Source organism: Oncorhynchus keta, chromosome 19 (assembly GCF_023373465.1).
Source record: "Oncorhynchus keta strain PuntledgeMale-10-30-2019 chromosome 19, Oket_V2, whole genome shotgun sequence".
NCBI classification, from domain to species: Eukaryota; Metazoa; Chordata; class Actinopteri; order Salmoniformes; family Salmonidae; genus Oncorhynchus; species Oncorhynchus keta.
This window is the reverse complement of record NC_068439.1, coordinates 6,269,455-6,288,226: the sequence shown is the minus strand read 5'-3', so window position 1 is coordinate 6,288,226 and position 18,772 is coordinate 6,269,455. Positions and strand designations below refer to the sequence as shown.

General features: G+C 44.9%; 1 protein-coding gene across 1 annotated transcript in view; it reads left to right on the top strand.

Annotated features, from left to right (window-relative positions):
* LOC127909143 (regulating synaptic membrane exocytosis protein 3-like) overlaps positions 1-18,772 on the top strand; it is a 163,316-nt gene that overhangs the window by 138,853 nt on the left and 5,691 nt on the right. The window contains exon 5 of the mRNA XM_052469139.1: positions 17,747-17,848. Coding sequence (XP_052325099.1) covers positions 17,747-17,848 — 102 coding nt within the window. The remainder of the gene's footprint in view (positions 1-17,746; positions 17,849-18,772) is intronic.

Here is an 18,772-nt window from a genome sequence, read left to right as displayed (position 1 = left end):
CTCTACATTAGATGCCAGATGGTGTATGAATAGAATAGAAGGAGGGCTCTACATTAGATGCCAGATGGTGTATGAATAGAATAGAAGGAGGGCTCTGCATTAGATGCCAGATGGTATATGAATAGAATAGAAGGATGGCTCTACATTAGATGCCAGATGGTGTTTGAATAGATATAAAGGATAGCTCTACATTAGATGCCAGATGGTGTATGAATAGGGGATGGCTCTACATTAGATGCCAGATGGTGTATGAATAGGAGGATGGCTCTACAATAGATGCCAGATGTTGTGTGAATAGGAGGATGGCTCTACCTTAGATGCCAGATGGTGTATGAATAGGGGATGGCTCTACATTAGATGCCAGATGGTGTATGAATAGGGGATGGCTCTACATTAGATGCCAGATGGTGTATGAATAGGGGATGGCTCTACATTAGATGCCAGATGGTGTATGAATAGGGGATGGCTCTACATTAGATGCCAGATGGTGTATGAATAGGGGATGGCTCTACCTTAGATGCCAGATGGTGTATGAATAGAGGATGGCTCTACATTAGATGCCAGATGGTGTATGAATAGGGGATGGCTCTACATTAGATGCCAGATGGTGTATGAATAGGGGATGACTCTACATTAGATGCCAGATGGTGTATGAATAGGGGATGACTCATTAGATGCCAGATGGTGTATGAATAGGGGGATGACTCTACATTAGATGCCAGATGGTGTATGAATAGGGGATGGCTCTACATTAGATGCCAGATGGTGTATGAATAGGGGGATGACTCTACATTAGATGCCAGATGGTGTATGAATAGGGGGATGGCTCTACATTAGATGCCAGATGGTGTATGAATAGGGGGATGGCTCTACATTAGATGCCAGATGGTGTATGAATAGGGGGATGGCTCTACATTAGATGCCAGATGGTGTATGAATAGGGGGATGACTCTACATTAGATGCCAGATGGTGTATGAATAGGGGGATGACTCTACATTAGATGCCAGATGGTGTATGAATAGGGGGATGGCTCTACATTAGATGCCAGATGGTGTATGAATAGGGGGATGGCTCCACATTAGATGCCAGATGGTGTATGAATAGGGGGATGGCTCTACATTAGATGCCAGATGGTGTATGAATAGGGGATGGCTCTACATTAGATGCCAGATGGTGTATGAATAGGGGATGACTCTACATTAGATGCCAGATGGTGTATGAATAGGGGATGGCTCTACATTAGATGCCAGATGGTGTATGAATAGGGGATGACTCTACATTAGATGCCAGATGGTGTATGAATAGGGGGATGGCTCTACATTAGATGCCAGATGGTGTATGAATAGGGGATGGCTCTACATTAGATGCCAGATGGTGTATGAATAGGGGATGGCTCTACATTAGATGCCAGATGGTGTATGAATAGGGGATGGCTCTACATTAGATGCCAGATGGTGTATGAATAGGGGATGACTCTACATTAGATGCCAGATGGTGTATGAATAGGGGGATGGCTCTACATTAGATGCCAGATGGTGTATGAATAGGGGGATGGCTCTACATTAGATGCCAGATGGTGTATGAATAGGGGATGGCTCTACATTAGATGCCAGATGGTGTATGAATAGGGGATGACTCTACATTAGATGCCAGATGGTGTATGAATAGGGGATGACTCTACATTAGATGCCAGATGGTGTATGAATAGGGGATGACTCTACATTAGATGCCAGATGGTGTATGAATAGGGGATGGCTCTACCTTAGATGCCAGATGGTGTATGAATAGGGGGATGGCTCTACCTTAGATGCCAGATGGTGTATGAATAGGGGGATGGCTCTACATTAGATGCCAGATGGTGTATGAATAGGGGGATGGCTCTACATTAGATGCCAGATGGTGTATGAATAGGGGATGGCTCTACATTAGATGCCAGATGGTGTATGAATAGGGGGATGGCTCTACATTAGATGCCAGATGGTGTATGAATAGGGGGATGACTCTACATTAGATGCCAGATGGTGTATGAATAGGGGGATGGCTCTACATTAGATGCCAGATGGTGTATGAATAGGGGGATGACTCTACATTAGATGCCAGATGGTGTATGAATAGGGGGATGGCTCTACATTAGATGCCAGATGGTGTATGAATAGGGGGATGACTCTACATTAGATGCCAGATGGTGTATGAATAGGGGGATGGCTCTACATTAGATGCCAGATGGTGTATGAATAGGAGGATGGCTCTATATTAGATGCCAGATGGTGTATGAATAGGGGGATGGCTCTACATTAGATGCCAGATGGTGTATGAATAGGGGGATGGCTCTACATTAGATGCCAGATGGTGTATGAATAGGGGGATGGCTCTACATTAGATGCCAGATGGTGTATGAATAGGGGGATGACTCTACATTAGATGCCAGATGGTGTATGAATAGGGGGATGACTCTACATTAGATGCCAGATGGTGTATGAATAGGGGATGACTCTACATTAGATGCCAGATGGTGTATGAATAGGGGATGGCTCTACATTAGATGCCAGATGGTGTATGAATAGGGGATGACTCTACATTAGATGCCAGATGGTGTATGAATAGGGGGATGGCTCTACATTAGATGCCAGATGGTGTATGAATAGGGGATGACTCTACATTAGATGCCAGATGGTGTATGAATAGGGGATGGCTCTACATTAGATGCCAGATGGTGTATGAATAGGGGGATGGCTCTACATTAGATGCCAGATGGTGTATGAATAGGGGATGGCTCTACCTTAGATGCCAGATGGTGTATGAATAGGGGATGGCTCTACATTAGATGCCAGATGGTGTATGAATAGGGGATGGCTCTACATTAGATGCCAGATGTGTATGAATAGGGGGATGACTCTACATTAGATGCCAGATGGTGTATGAATAGGGGGATGACTCTACATTAGATGCCAGATGGTGTATGAATAGGGGATGACTCTACATTAGATGCCAGATGGTGTATGAATAGGGGGATGGCTCTACATTAGATGCCAGATGGTGTATGAATAGGGGATGACTCTACATTAGATGCCAGATGGTGTATGAATAGGGGGATGGCTCTACATTAGATGCCAGATGGTGTATGAATAGGGGATGGCTCTACATTAGATGCCAGATGGTGTATGAATAGGGGGATGACTCTACATTAGATGCCAGATGGTGTATGAATAGGGGATGACTCTACATTAGATGCCAGATGGTGTATGAATAGGGGATGACTCTACATTAGATGCCAGATGGTGTATGAATAGGGGATGGCTCTACATTAGATGCCAGATGGTGTATGAATAGGGGATGACTCTACATTAGATGCCAGATGGTATATGAATAGGGGATGGCTCTACATTAGATGCCAGATGGTGTATGAATAGGGGATGGCTCTACATTAGATGCCAGATGGTGTATGAATAGGGGGATGGCTCTACCTTAGATGCCAGATGGTGTATGAATAGGGGGGATGGCTCTACATTAGATGCCAGATGGTGTATGAATAGGGGATGGCTCTACATTAGATGCCAGATGGTGTATGAATAGGGGGATGACTCTACATTAGATGCCAGATGGTGTATGAATAGGGGATGACTCTACATTAGATGCCAGATGGTGTATGAATAGGGGATGACTCTACATTAGATGCCAGATGGTGTATGAATAGGGGGATGGCTCTACATTAGATGCCAGATGGTGTATGAATAGGGGGATGACTCTACATTAGATGCCAGATGGTGTATGAATAGGGGATGGCTCTACATTAGATGCCAGATGGTGTATGAATAGGGGGATGGCTCTACATTAGATGCCAGATGGTGTATGAATAGGGGGGATGACTCTACATTAGATGCCAGATAGTGTATGAATAGGGGATGACTCTACATTAGATGCCAGATGGTGTATGAATAGGGGATGACTCTACATTAGATGCCAGATGGTGTATGAATAGGGGTGGCTCTACATTAGATGCCAGATGGTGTATGAATAGGGGGATGGCTCCACATTAGATGCCAGATGGTGTATGAATAGGGGGATGGCTCTACATTAGATGCCAGATGGTGTATGAAAAGGGGGATGGCTCTACATTAGATGCCAGATGGTGTATGAATAGGGGGATGACTCTACATTAGATGCCAGATGGTGTATGAATAGGGGGATGGCTCTACATTAGATGCCAGATGGTGTATGAATAGGGGGATGACTCTACATTAGATGCCAGATGGTGTATGAATAGGGGATGGCTCTACATTAGATGCCAGATGGTGTATGAATAGGGGATGGCTCTACATTAGATGCCAGATGGTGTATGAATAGGGGATGGCTCTACATTAGATGCCAGATGGTGTATGAATAGGGGATGGCTCTACATTAGATGCCAGATGGTGTATGAATAGGGGGATGACTCTACATTAGATGCCAGATGGTGTATGAATAGGGGATGGCTCTACATTAGATGCCAGATGGTGTATGAATAGGGGATGGCTCTACATTAGATGCCAGATGGTGTATGAATAGGGGGATGGCTCTACATTAGATGCCAGATGGTGTATGAATAGGGGATGACTCTACATTAGATGCCAGATGGTGTATGAATAGGGGATGACTCTACATTAGATGCCAGATGGTGTATGAATAGGAGGATGACTCTACATTATATACCAGATGGTGTATGAATAGGGGGATGGCTCTACCTTAGATGCCAGATGGTGTATGAATAGGGGATGGCTCTACCTTAGATGCCAGATGGTGTATGAATAGGGGATGGCTCTACATTAGATGCCAGATGGTGTATGAATAGGGGATGGCTCTACCTTAGATGCCAGATGGTGTATGAATAGGGGGATGGCTCTACATTAGATGCCAGATGGTGTATGAATAGGGGGATGGCTCTACATTAGATGCCAGATGGTGTATGAATAGGGGATGACTCTACATTAGATGCCAGATGGTGTATGAATAGGGGGATGGCTCTACATTAGATGCCAGATGGTGTATGAATAGGGGATGACACTACATTAGATGCCAGATGGTGTATGAATAGGGGATGGCTCTACATTAGATGCCAGATGGTGTATGAATAGGGGATGACTCTACATTAGATGCCAGATGGTGTATGAATAGGGGATGGCTCTACATTAGATGCCAGATGGTGTATGAATAGGAGGATGGCTCTATATTAGATGCCAGATGGTGTATGAATAGGGGGATGACTCTACATTAGATGCCAGATGGTGTATGAATAGGGGATGACTCTACATTAGATGCCAGATGGTGTATGAATAGGGGGATGGCTCTACATTAGATGCCAGATGGTGTATGAATAGGGGGATGGCTCTACATTAGATGCCAGATGGTGTATGAATAGGGGGATGACTCTACATTAGATGCCAGATGGTGTATGAATAGGGGGATGACTCTACATTAGATGCCAGATGGTGTATGAATAGGGGGATGACTCTAAATTAGATGCCAGATGGTGTATGAATAGGGGATGGCTCTACATTAGATGCCAGATGGTGTATGAATAGGGGATGACTCTACATTAGATGCCAGATGGTGTATGAATAGGGGGATGGCTCTACATTAGATGCCAGATGGTGTATGAATAGGGGATGACTCTACATTAGATGCCAGATGGTGTATGAATAGGGGATGGCTCTACATTAGATGCCAGATGGTGTATGAATAGGGGGATGGCTCTACATTAGATGCCAGATGGTGTATGAATAGGGGATGACTCTACATTAGATGCCAGATGGTGTATGAATAGGGGATGACTCTACATTAGATGCCAGATGGTGTATGAATAGGGGATGGCTCTACATTAGATGCCAGATGGTGTATGAATAGGGGGATGGCTCTACATTAGATGCCAGATGGTGTATGAATAGGGGATGACTCTACATTAGATGCCAGATGGTGTATGAATAGGGGATGACTCTACATTAGATGCCAGATGGTGTATGAATAGGGGGATGGCTCTACATTAGATGCCAGATGGTGTATGAATAGGGGGATGACTCTACATTAGATGCCAGATGGTGTATGAATAGGGGGATGACTCTACATTAGATGCCAGATGGTGTATGAATAGGGGGATGGCTCTACATTAGATGCCAGATGGTGTATGAATAGGGGGATGACTCTACATTAGATGCCAGATGGTGTATGAATAGGGGGATGACTCTACATTAGATGCCAGATGGTGTATGAATAGGGGGATGGCTCTACATTAGATGCCAGATGGTGTATGAATAGGGGGATGACTCTACATTAGATGCCAGATGGTGTATGAATAGGGGGATGGCTCTACATTAGATGCCAGATGGTGTATGAATAGGGGGATGACTCTACATTAGATGCCAGATGGTGTATGAATAGGGGGATGGCTCTACATTAGATGCCAGATGGTGTATGAATAGGGGGATGGCTCTACATTAGATGCCAGATGGTGTATGAATAGGGGGATGACTCTACATTAGATGCCAGATGGTGTATGAATAGGGGGATGACTCTACATTAGATGCCAGATGGTGTATGAATAGGGGGATGGCTCTACATTAGATGCCAGATGGTGTATGAATAGGGGATGGCTCTACATTAGATGCCAGATGGTGTATGAATAGGGGATGACTCTACATTAGATGCCAGATGGTGTATGAATAGGGGATGACTCTACATTAGATGCCAGATGGTGTATGAATAGGGGGATGACTCTACATTAGATGCCAGATGGTGTATGAATAGGGGATGACTCTACATTAGATGCCAGATGGTGTATGAATAGGGGATGACTCTACATTAGATGCCAGATGGTGTATGAATAGGGGGATGGCTCTACATTAGATGCCAGATGGTGTATGAATAGGGGGATGGCTCTACATTAGATGCCAGATGGTGTATGAATAGGGGGATGACTCTACATTAGATGCCAGATGGTGTATGAATAGGGGGATGACTCTACATTAGATGCCAGATGGTGTATGAATAGGGGGATGGCTCTACATTAGATGCCAGATGGTGTATGAATAGGGGGATGGCTCTACATTAGATGCCAGATGGTGTATGAATAGGGGATGACTCTACATTAGATGCCAGATGGTGTATGAATAGGGGATGGCTCTACATTAGATGCCAGATGGTGTATGAATAGGGGATGACTCTACATTAGATGCCAGATGGTGTATGAATAGGGGATGACTCTACATTAGATGCCAGATGGTGTATGAATAGGGGATGGCTCTACATTAGATGCCAGATGGTGTATGAATAGGGGATGGCTCTACATTAGATGCCAGATGGTGTATGAATAGGGGATGACTCTACATTAGATGCCAGATGGTGTATGAATAGGAGGATGGCTCTACATTAGATGCCAGATGGTGTATGAATAGGGGGATGACTCTACATTAGATGCCAGATGGTGTATGAATAGGGGGATGGCTCTACATTAGATGCCAGATGGTGTATGAATAGGGGATGGCTCTACATTAGATGCCAGATGGTGTATGAATAGGGGATGACTCTACATTAGATGCCAGATGGTGTATGAATAGGGGATGACTCTACATTAGATGCCAGATGGTGTATGAATAGGGGAATGGCTCTACATTAGATGCCAGATGGTGTATGAATAGGGGGATGGCTCTACATTAGATGCCAGATGGTGTATGAATAGGGGATGGCTCTACATTAGATGCCAGATGGTGTATGAATAGGGGATGACTCTACATTAGATGCCAGATGGCGTATGAATAGGGGGATGACTCTACATTAGATGCCAGATGGTGTATGAATAGGGGATGGCTCTACATTAGATGCCAGATGGTGTATGAATAGGGGATGGCTCTACATTAGATGCCAGATGGTGTATGAATAGGGGATGACTCTACATTAGATGCCAGATGGTGTATGAATAGGGGATGACTCTACATTAGATGCCAGATGGTGTATGAATAGGGGGATGACTCTACATTAGATGCCAGATGGTGTATGAATAGGGGATGACTCTACATTAGATGCCAGATGGTGTATGAATAGGGGGATGACTCTACATTAGATGCCAGATGGTGTATGAATAGGGGGATGACTCTACATTAGATGCCAGATGGTGTATGAATAGGGGATGGCTCTACATTAGATGCCAGATGGTGTATGAATAGGGGATGACTCTACATTAGATGCCAGATGGTGTATGAATAGGGGATGACTCTACATTAGATGCCAGATGGTGTATGAATAGGGGATGACTCTACATTAGATGCCAGATGGTGTATGAATAGGGGGATGACTCTACATTAGATGCCAGATGGTGTATGAATAGGGGGATGGCTCTACATTAGATGCCAGATGGTGTATGAATAGGGGATGGCTCTACATTAGATGCCAGATGGTGTATGAATAGGGGATGACTCTACATTAGATGCCAGATGGTGTATGAATAGGGGATGACTCTACATTAGATGCCAGATGGTGTATGAATAGGGGATGACTCTAAATTAGATGCCAGATGGTGTATGAATAGGGGATGGCTCTACATTAGATGCCAGATGGTGTATGAATAGGGGGATGACTCTACATTAGATGCCAGATGGTGTATGAATAGGGGGATGGCTCTACATTAGATGCCAGATGGTGTATGAATAGGGGGATGACTCTACATTAGATGCCAGATGGTGTATGAATAGGGGGATGGCTCTACATTAGATGCCAGATGGTGTATGAATAGGGGGATGGCTCTACATTAGATGCCAGATGGTGTATGAATAGGGGGATGACTCTACATTAGATGCCAGATGGTGTATGAATAGGGGGATGACTCTACATTAGATGCCAGATGGTGTATGAATAGGGGGATGGCTCTACATTAGATGCCAGATGGTGTATGAATAGGGGGATGGCTCTACATTAGATGCCAGATGGTGTATGAATAGGGGGATGACTCTACATTAGATGCCAGATGGTGTATGAATAGGGGGATGACTCTACATTAGATGCCAGATGGTGTATGAATAGGGGGATGGCTCTACATTAGATGCCAGATGGTGTATGAATAGGGGATGACTCTACATTAGATGCCAGATGGTGTATGAATAGGGGATGACTCTACATTAGATGCCAGATGGTGTATGAATAGGGGATGGCTCTACATTAGATGCCAGATGGTGTATGAATAGGGGATGACTCTACATTAGATGCCAGATGGTGTATGAATAGGGGGATGACTCTACATTAGATGCCAGATGGTGTATGAATAGGGGATGACTCTACATTAGATGCCAGATGGTGTATGAATAGGGGATGACTCTACATTAGATGCCAGATGGTGTATGAATAGGGGATGACTCTACATTAGATGCCAGATGGTGTATGAATAGGGGGATGACTCTACATTAGATGCCAGATGGTGTATGAATAGGGGGATGGCTCTACATTAGATGCCAGATGGTGTATGAATAGGGGATGGCTCTACATTAGATGCCAGATGGTGTATGAATAGGGGGATGACTCTACATTAGATGCCAGATGGTGTATGAATAGGGGATGACTCTACATTAGATGCCAGATGGTGTATGAATAGGGGATGGCTCTACATTAGATGCCAGATGGTGTATGAATAGGGGATGGCTCTACATTAGATGCCAGATGGTGTATGAATAGGGGATGACTCTACATTAGATGCCAGATGGTGTATGAATAGGGGGATGACTCTACATTAGATGCCAGATGGTGTATGAATAGGGGGGATGACTCTACATTAGATGCCAGATGGTGTATGAATAGGGGATGACTCTACATTAGATGCCAGATGGTGTATGAATAGGGGATGACTCTACATTAGATGCCAGATGGTGTATGAATAGGGGGATGGCTCTACATTAGATGCCAGATGGTGTATGAATAGGGGATGGCTCTACATTAGATGCCAGATGGTGTATGAATAGGGGATGACTCTACATTAGATGCCAGATGGTGTATGAATAGGGGATGGCTCTACATTAGATGCCAGATGGTGTATGAATAGGGGGATGACTCTACATTAGATGCCAGATGGTGTATGAATAGGGGATGACTCTACATTAGATGCCAGATGGTGTATGAATAGGGGGATGGCTCTACATTAGATGCCAGATGGTGTATGAATAGGGGGATGGCTCTACATTAGATGCCAGATGGTGTATGAATAGGGGGATGGCTCTACATTAGATGCCAGATGGTGTATGAATAGGAGGATGGCTCTACATTAGATGCCAGATGGTGTATGAATAGGGGGATGACTCTACATTAGATGCCAGATGGTGTATGAATAGGGGGATGGCTCTACATTAGATGCCAGATGGTGTATGAATAGGGGGATGGCTCTACATTAGATGCCAGATGGTGTATGAATAGGGGATGACTCTACATTAGATGCCAGATGGTGTATGAATAGGGGGATGACTCTACATTAGATGCCAGATGGTGTATGAATAGGGGGATGGCTCTACATTAGATGCCAGATGGTGTATGAATAGGGGATGGCTCTACATTAGATGCCAGATGGTGTATGAATAGGGGATGGCTCTACATTAGATGCCAGATGGTGTATGAATAGGGGATGACTCTACATTAGATGCCAGATGGTGTATGAATAGGGGATGACTCTACATTAGATGCCAGATGGTGTATGAATAGGGGGATGGCTCTACATTAGATGCCAGATGGTGTATGAATAGGGGGATGGCTCTACATTAGATGCCAGATGGTGTATGAATAGGGGGATGACTCTACATTAGATGCCAGATGGTGTATGAATAGGGGATGACTCTACATTAGATGCCAGATGGTGTATGAATAGGGGATGACTCTACATTAGATGCCAGATGGTGTATGAATAGGGGGATGACTCTACATTAGATGCCAGATGGTGTATGAATAGGGGATGACTCTACATTAGATGCCAGATGGTGTATGAATAGGGGATGACTCTACATTAGATGCCAGATGGTGTATGAATAGGGGATGGCTCTACATTAGATGCCAGATGGTGTATGAATAGGGGGATGACTCTACATTAGATGCCAGATGGTGTATGAATAGGGGATGACTCTACATTAGATGCCAGATGGTGTATGAATAGGGGGATGACTCTACATTAGATGCCAGATGGTGTATGAATAGGGGGATGACTCTACATTAGATGCCAGATGGTGTATGAATAGGGGGATGGCTCTACATTAGATGCCAGATGGTGTATGAATAGGGGGATGGCTCTACATTAGATGCCAGATGGTGTATGAATAGGGGGATGACTCTACATTAGATGCCAGATGGTGTATGAATAGGGGGATGACTCTACATTAGATCCAAGATGGCGTAGCAGTCGGACGTGTGTTTTGTCTTGTCCCGTCCTGTCTAGTGTAAATATAGTTTTCTCTTCGTTTTTTTTCTGTATATATTTCGTACATATTTTAATCTCACTTTCAAACTAGAGCTGAATATACTCTCCTGCAACCCGCATCACCCAATGTGGTACGGATCCGCTTTTTCTATACTTTACTTTAGAACCGGAACCACCATCAGAAGCTAGCCAGCTAACTAGCTACTAGCTCGTACTCAGTTAGCCATTGCTAGCGGTCTTCTAAGCTAACTAGAACACCAGCGCGACATCAACCCAGAGCATATCAGACTGCTCTTTCTCTACCACATCTCCGGATTCCTACCGCAAGCTCTGAACCTTTACACCGGATCATCGCAATTAGCTAGCTGCAATTCCGAGTGGCTACTCCTGGCCAACGTCGCTGGCCCAAAACAAGCTACAGTTAGCCTTGAGCTAAGCCCACCTCCCGACTAGCCGAAGAGGCCCAACGATACCTCTTTCGCCAATTGGCCTGGACCCTTTACTGCCGACACGGAGCGCCGCCGATCCATCACGACTGGTCCGCCCGACATAATCGTCCGAGGTGGTTTCAACAGGCTTTTTCGTTGCGACATCGCCAAAGATCCATCTGCTGGCCAAGGCCCGCGAGCTTTCTGAAACGCTGTGTCTCCAGCTCACCCAGCGTACTAGAGCTCCTGTAGCATACTCCTGGGCTACAATTACCCGGGCCCACGACCGGTCTGTCGATGTCACCGCAAGAAGAGGAATAAACAGACTCACCCCATCGCGACGTCCCCCAAAGGTTAGCTCTCTAGCCCTCGCTATCTCCTACTTGCTAATTCGGCCTGCTAACGGCTAGCTTGTCTAGCCCGGGCCTACGAACTGTTAGCTTGTTAGCACAGGCCTGCTAACCATCTGACTCACCTCATCCCAAACACTTCTGAACCCATTTACTTTCCATCTCTCTTTGATTTTTATTTGTTTATACCTTCCGGAAACCTGCCTCACCCACTGTGATACGGATTCGCTATCACTTTTAATTTTTATTTTATTTTTATGACACACTCAAGAACCTCCAGACGCTAACCAGCTAACTAGCTACAAGCTATTTAGTCATTGTTAGTTTTTTTTTTTTTTAAACCTGGATAACACTCGCCAGCCCAGCTTCCCTGCCCATCCACCGCTGCCCCCTGGACACTGATCTCTTGGCTACATAGCTGACGCACGCTGGACTGTCCATTAATCACGGTACCCCATTCTGCTTGTTTGTTTATCTGTCGGCCCAGTTGCCTAGTCAACGCCATTTTACCTGCTGTTTGTTGTGCTAGCTGATTAGCCTCGCCTACTGTTTTTAGCTAGCTTTCCCAATTCAACACCTGTGATTACTGTATGCCTCGCTGTATGTCTCTCCCAAATGTCAATATGCCTTGTATACTGTTGTTCAGGTTAGTTATCATTGTTTTAGTTCACAATGGAGCCCCTAGATCCACTCTGCTTACCCCTGTTACCTCCTTTGTCCCACCCCCACACATGCGGTGACCTCACCCATTACAACCAGCATGTCCAGAGATACAACCTCTCTCATCATCACCCAGTGCCTGGGCTTACCTCCGCTGTACCCGCACCCCACCATACCCCTGTCTGCGCATTATGCCCTGAATATATTCTACCATGCCCAGAAACCTGCTCCTCTTATCCTCTGCCCCCAACGCTCTAGGCGACCAGTTTTGATAGCCTTTAGCCGCACCCTCATACTACTCCTTCTCTGTTCCGCGGGTGATGTGGAGGTAAACCCAGGCCCTGCATGTCCCCAGGTACCCTCATTTGTTGACTTCTGTGATCGAAAAAGTCTTGGTTTTATGCATGTCAACATCAGAAGCCTCCTCCCTAAGTTTGTTTTACTCACTGCTTTAGCACACTCTGCTAACCCTGATGTCCTTGCCGTGTCTGAATCCTGGCTCAGGAAGGCCACCAAAAATTCAGAGATTTCCATACCCAACTATAACATCTTCCGTCAAGATAGAACTGCCAAAGGGGCGGAGTCGCAGTCTACTGCAGAGATAGCCTGCAAAGTAATGTCATACTTTCCAGGTCCATACCCAAACAGTTTGAACTACTAATTTTGAAAATTACTCTCTCCAGAAACAAGTCTCTCACTGTTGCCGCCTGCTACCGACCCCCGTCAGCTCCCAGCTGTGCCCTGGACACCATTTGTGAATTGATCGCCCCCCATCTAGCTTCAGAGTTTGTTCTGTTAGGTGACCTAAACTGGGATATGCTTAACACCCCGGCAGTCCTACAATCTAAGCTAGATGCCCTTAATCTCACTCAAATCATCAAGGAACCCACCAGGTACAACCCTAACTCTGTAAACAAGGGCACCCTCATAGACGTCATCCTGACCAACTGGCCCTCCAAATATACCTCCGCTGTCTTCAACCAGGATCTCAGCGATCACTGCCTCATCGCCTGTATCCGCCACGGAGCCGCAGTCAAACGACCACCCCTCATCACTGTCAAACGCTCCCTAAAACACTTCTGTGAGCAGGCCTTTCTAATCGACCTGGCCCGTGTATCCTGGAAGGACATTGACCTCATCCCGTCAGTTGAGGATGCCTGGTCATTCTTTAAAAGTAACTTCCTCACCATTTTAGATAAGCATGCTCCGTTCAAAAAATACAGAACCAAGAACAGATACAGCCCTTGGTTCACTCCAGACCTGACTGCCCTCGACCAGCACAAAAACATCCTGTGGCGGACTGCAATAGCATCGAATAGCCCCCGTGATATGCAACTGTTCAGGAAGTCAGGAACCAATACACGCAGTCAGTCAGGAAAGCTAAGACCAGCTTCTTCAGGCAGAAGTTTGCATCCTGTAGCTCCAACTCCAAAAGTTCTGGGACACTGTGAAGTCCATGGAGAACAAGAGCACCTCCTCCCAGCTGCCCACTGCACTGAGGCTAGGAAACACGGTCTCCACCGATAAATCCATGATTATCGAAAACTTCAATAAGCACTTCTCAACGGCTGGCCATGCCTTCGGCCTGGCTACTCCAACCTCGGCCAACAGCTCCGCCCCCCGTAGCTCCTCACCCAAGCCTCTCCAGGTTCTCCTTTACCCAAATCCAGATAGCAGATGTTCTGAAAGAGCTGCAAAACCTGGACCCGTACAAATCAGCTGGGCTTGACAATCTGGACCGCTATTTCTGAAACTATCTGCCGCCATTGTCGCAACCCCTATTACCAGCCTGTTCAACCTCTCTTTCATATCGTCTGAGATCCCCAAGGATTGGAAAGCTGCCGCAGTCATCCCCCTCTTCAAAGGGGGAGACACCCTGGACCCAAACTGCTATAGACCTATATCCATCCTGCCCTGCATATCTAAGGTCTTCGAAAGACAAGTCAACAAACAGGTCACTGACCATCTCGAATCCCACCGTACCTTCTCCGCTGTGCAATCTGGTTTCCGAGCCGGTCACGGGTGCACCTCAGCCACACTCAAGGTACTAAATGATATCATAACCGCCATCGATAAAAGACAGTACTGTGCAGCCGTCTTCATCAACCTCGCCAAGGCTTTCGACTCTGTCAATCACCAAATTCTTATCGGCAGACTCAACAGCCTCGGTTTTTCGGATGACTGCCTTGCCTGGTTCACCAATTACTTTGCAGACAGAGTTCAGTGTGTCAAATCAGAGGGCATGCTGTCCGGTCCTCTGGCAGTCTCTATGGGGGTGCCACAGGGTTCAATTCTCGGGCCGACTCTTTTCTCTGTATATATCAATGATGTTGCTCTTGCTGCGGGCGATTCCCTGATCCACCTCTACGCAGACGACACCATTCTATATACTTTCGGCCCGTCATTGGACACTGTGCTATCAAACCTCAAACGAGCTTCAATGCCATACAGCACTCCTTCCGTGGCCTCCAACTGCTCTTAAACGCGAGTAAAACCAAATGCATGCTTTTCAACCGATCGCTGCCTGCACCCGCATGCCCGACTAGCATCACCACCCTGGATGGTTCCAACCTTGAATATGTGGACATCTACAAGTACCTAGGTGTCTGGCTAGACTGCAAACTCTCCTTCCAGACTCATCAAACATCTCCAATCAAAAATCAAATCCAGAGTCGGCTTTCTATTCCGCAACAAAGCCTCCTTCACTCACGCTGCCAAGCTTACCCTAGTAAAACTGACTATCCTACCGATCCTCGACTTCGGCGATGTCATCTACAAAATGGCTTCCAACACTCTACTCAGCAAACTGGATGCAGTCTATCACAGTGCCATCCGTTTTGTCACTAAAGCACCTTATACCACCCACCACTGCGACTTGTATGCTCTAGTCGGCTGGCCCTCACTACATATTCGTCGCCAGACCCACTGGCTCCAGGTCATCTACAAGTCCATGCTAGGTAAAGCTCCGCCTTATCTCAGTTCACTGGTCACGATGGCAACACCCATCCGTAGCACGCGCTCCAGCAGGTGTATTTCACTGATCATCCCTAAAGCCAACACCTCATTTGGCCGCCTTTCGTTCCAGTACTCTGCTGCCTGTGACTGGAACGAATTGCAAAAATCGCTGAAGTTGGAGACTTTTATCTCCCTCTCCAACTACAAACATCAGCTATCCGAGCAGCTAACCGATCGCTGCAGCTGTACATAGTCTATAGGTAAATAGCTCACCCTTTTTCACCTACCTCATTCCCATACTGTTTTTATACTGTTTTTATTTATTTACTTTTCTGCTCTTTTGCACACCAATATCTCTACCTGTACATGCCCATCTGATCATTTATCACTCCAGTGTTAATCTGCAAAATTGTATTATTCGCCTACCTCCTCATGCCTTTTGCACACATTGTATATAGACTGCCCATTTTTTTCTACTGTGTTATTGACTTGCTAATTGTTTACTCCATGTGTAACTCTGTGTTGTCTGTTCACACTGCTATGCTTTATCTTGGCCAGGTCGCAGTTGCAAATGAGAACTTGTTCTCAACTAGCCTACCTGGTTAAATAAAGGTGAAATAAAAAATAAAATAAAAAAACATTAGATGCCAGATGGTGTATGAATAGGGGGATGGCTCTACATTAGATGCCAGATGGTGTATGAATAGGGGGATGACTCTACATTAGATGCCAGATGGTGTATGAATAGGGGGATGGCTCTACATTAGATGCCAGATGGTGTATGAATAGGAGGATGGCTCTACATTAGATGCCAGATGGTGTATGAATAGGGGATGACTCTACATTAGATGCCAGATGGTGTATGAATAGGGGATGGCTCTACATTAGATGCCAGATGGTGTATGAATAGGGGGATGGCTCTACATTAGATGCCAGATGGTGTATGAATAGGGGATGACTCTACATTAGATGCCAGATGGTGTATGAATAGGAGGATGGCTCTATATTAGATGCCAGATGGTGTATGAATAGGGGGATGACTCTACATTAGATGCCAGATGGTGTATGAATAGGAGGATGACTCTACATTAGATGCCAGATGGTGTATGAAAAGGGGATGACTCTACATTAGGTGCCAGATGGTGTATGAATAGGGGATGACTCTACATTAGATGCCAGATGGTGTATGAATAGGGGGATGACTCTACATTAGATGCCAGATGGTGTATGAATAGGGGGATGGCTCTACATTAGATGCCAGATGGTGTATGAATAGGGGGATGGCTCTACATTAGATGCCAGATGGTGTATGAATAGGGGGATGACTCTACATTAGATGCCAGATGGTGTATGAATAGGGGATGGCTCTACATTAGATGCCAGATGGTGTATGAATAGGAGGATGAATAGATGCCAGATGGTGTATGAATAGGGGATGGCTCTACATTAGATGCCAGATGGTGTATGAATAGGAGGATGACTCTACATTAGATGCCAGATGGTGTATGAATAGGGGATGACTCTACATTAGATGCCAGATGGTGTATGAAGAGGGGATGACTCCGCATATCCTTCCGATGTGTTTTTTTCTTTCTTTTGTGAGTTAAAAATAAATTATGAGAATTCTATGCCACAATCACTTGGTAAATCATTGTGAGGACAGTGGAACAGATGTTATAACAGACTGGAAGCGTTCTGTCTCTCCCTGCTGATCAACACTGGTACTGCAAGTTGAAACAACAGTGATCAGATATACTGTAATAGAGGCAGAATGTGACCTGATCTGACCTGGATCTAGGCCCAGAGCTTCTCCTGGCCAGGTTACATATCAAATCCTATGCCCCTAAACGTGAAGAGTGTGTGTAGCAAGTGTGTATAACAAGTGTGTTTAACAAGTGTGTATAACAAGTGTGTATAACAAGTGTGTGTTTTCCTCCTGTAGGTGACGTCCATGTGGGTATGGTGGACAGAGGAGGCCAGCTAGAGGTGGAGATCAACCAGGCCAGAGGACTGACCCCTAAACCAGGGTCAAAGAACATCCCAGGTACAATACATAACTACAGAACTTTATTGTTCATCCCAGGTACAATACAAACCTACCAAGCTTTATTGTTCATCCCAGGTACAATACAAACCTACCCAACTTTATTGTTCATCCCAGGTACAATACAAACTTACCCAACTTTATTGTTCATCCCAGGTACAATACAGACCTACCAAACTTTATTGTTCATCCCAGGTACAATACAAACCTACCCAACTTTATTGTTTGTCACAGGTACAATACAAACCTACCCAACTTTATTGTTCATCCCAGGTACAATACAAACCTACCCAACGTTATTGTTTGTCCCAGGTACAATACAAACCTACCCAACTTTATTGTTCATCCCAGGTACAATACAAACCTATGTACCTTTGTTGTTCATTTATTCATCCCAGGTCAAATCAAATTAAATGCTGTTAATCACATACACATATTTAGCACGTGTTATTGCGAGTGTATTGAAATGCTTGTGTTCCTAGCTCCAACAGTGCAGTAGTATCTAACAATACACAACAATACACACAAATCTAAAAGTCAAAGAATGCAATTAAGAAATATATAAATATTAGATTGAGCAATGTCAGAGTGGCATTGACTAAAATACAGTAGAATAGAATACAGTATGTAAACATTATTAAGGTGACTAGTTAGTAAATACAGTAGAATAGAATACAGTATATACATATGAGATGAGTAAAGCATAGACTAAAATACAGTAGAATAGAAAACAGTATATACATATGAGATGAGTAAAGCATAGACTAAAATACAGCAGAATAGAATACAGTATATACATGAGATGAGATATGAGGTGACTAAAGCAGTATAGAATAAACATTATTAAGGTATGTAAACTAGTTAGTAAATACAGTAGAATAGAATACAGTATATACATATGAGATGAGTAAAGCAGTATGTAAA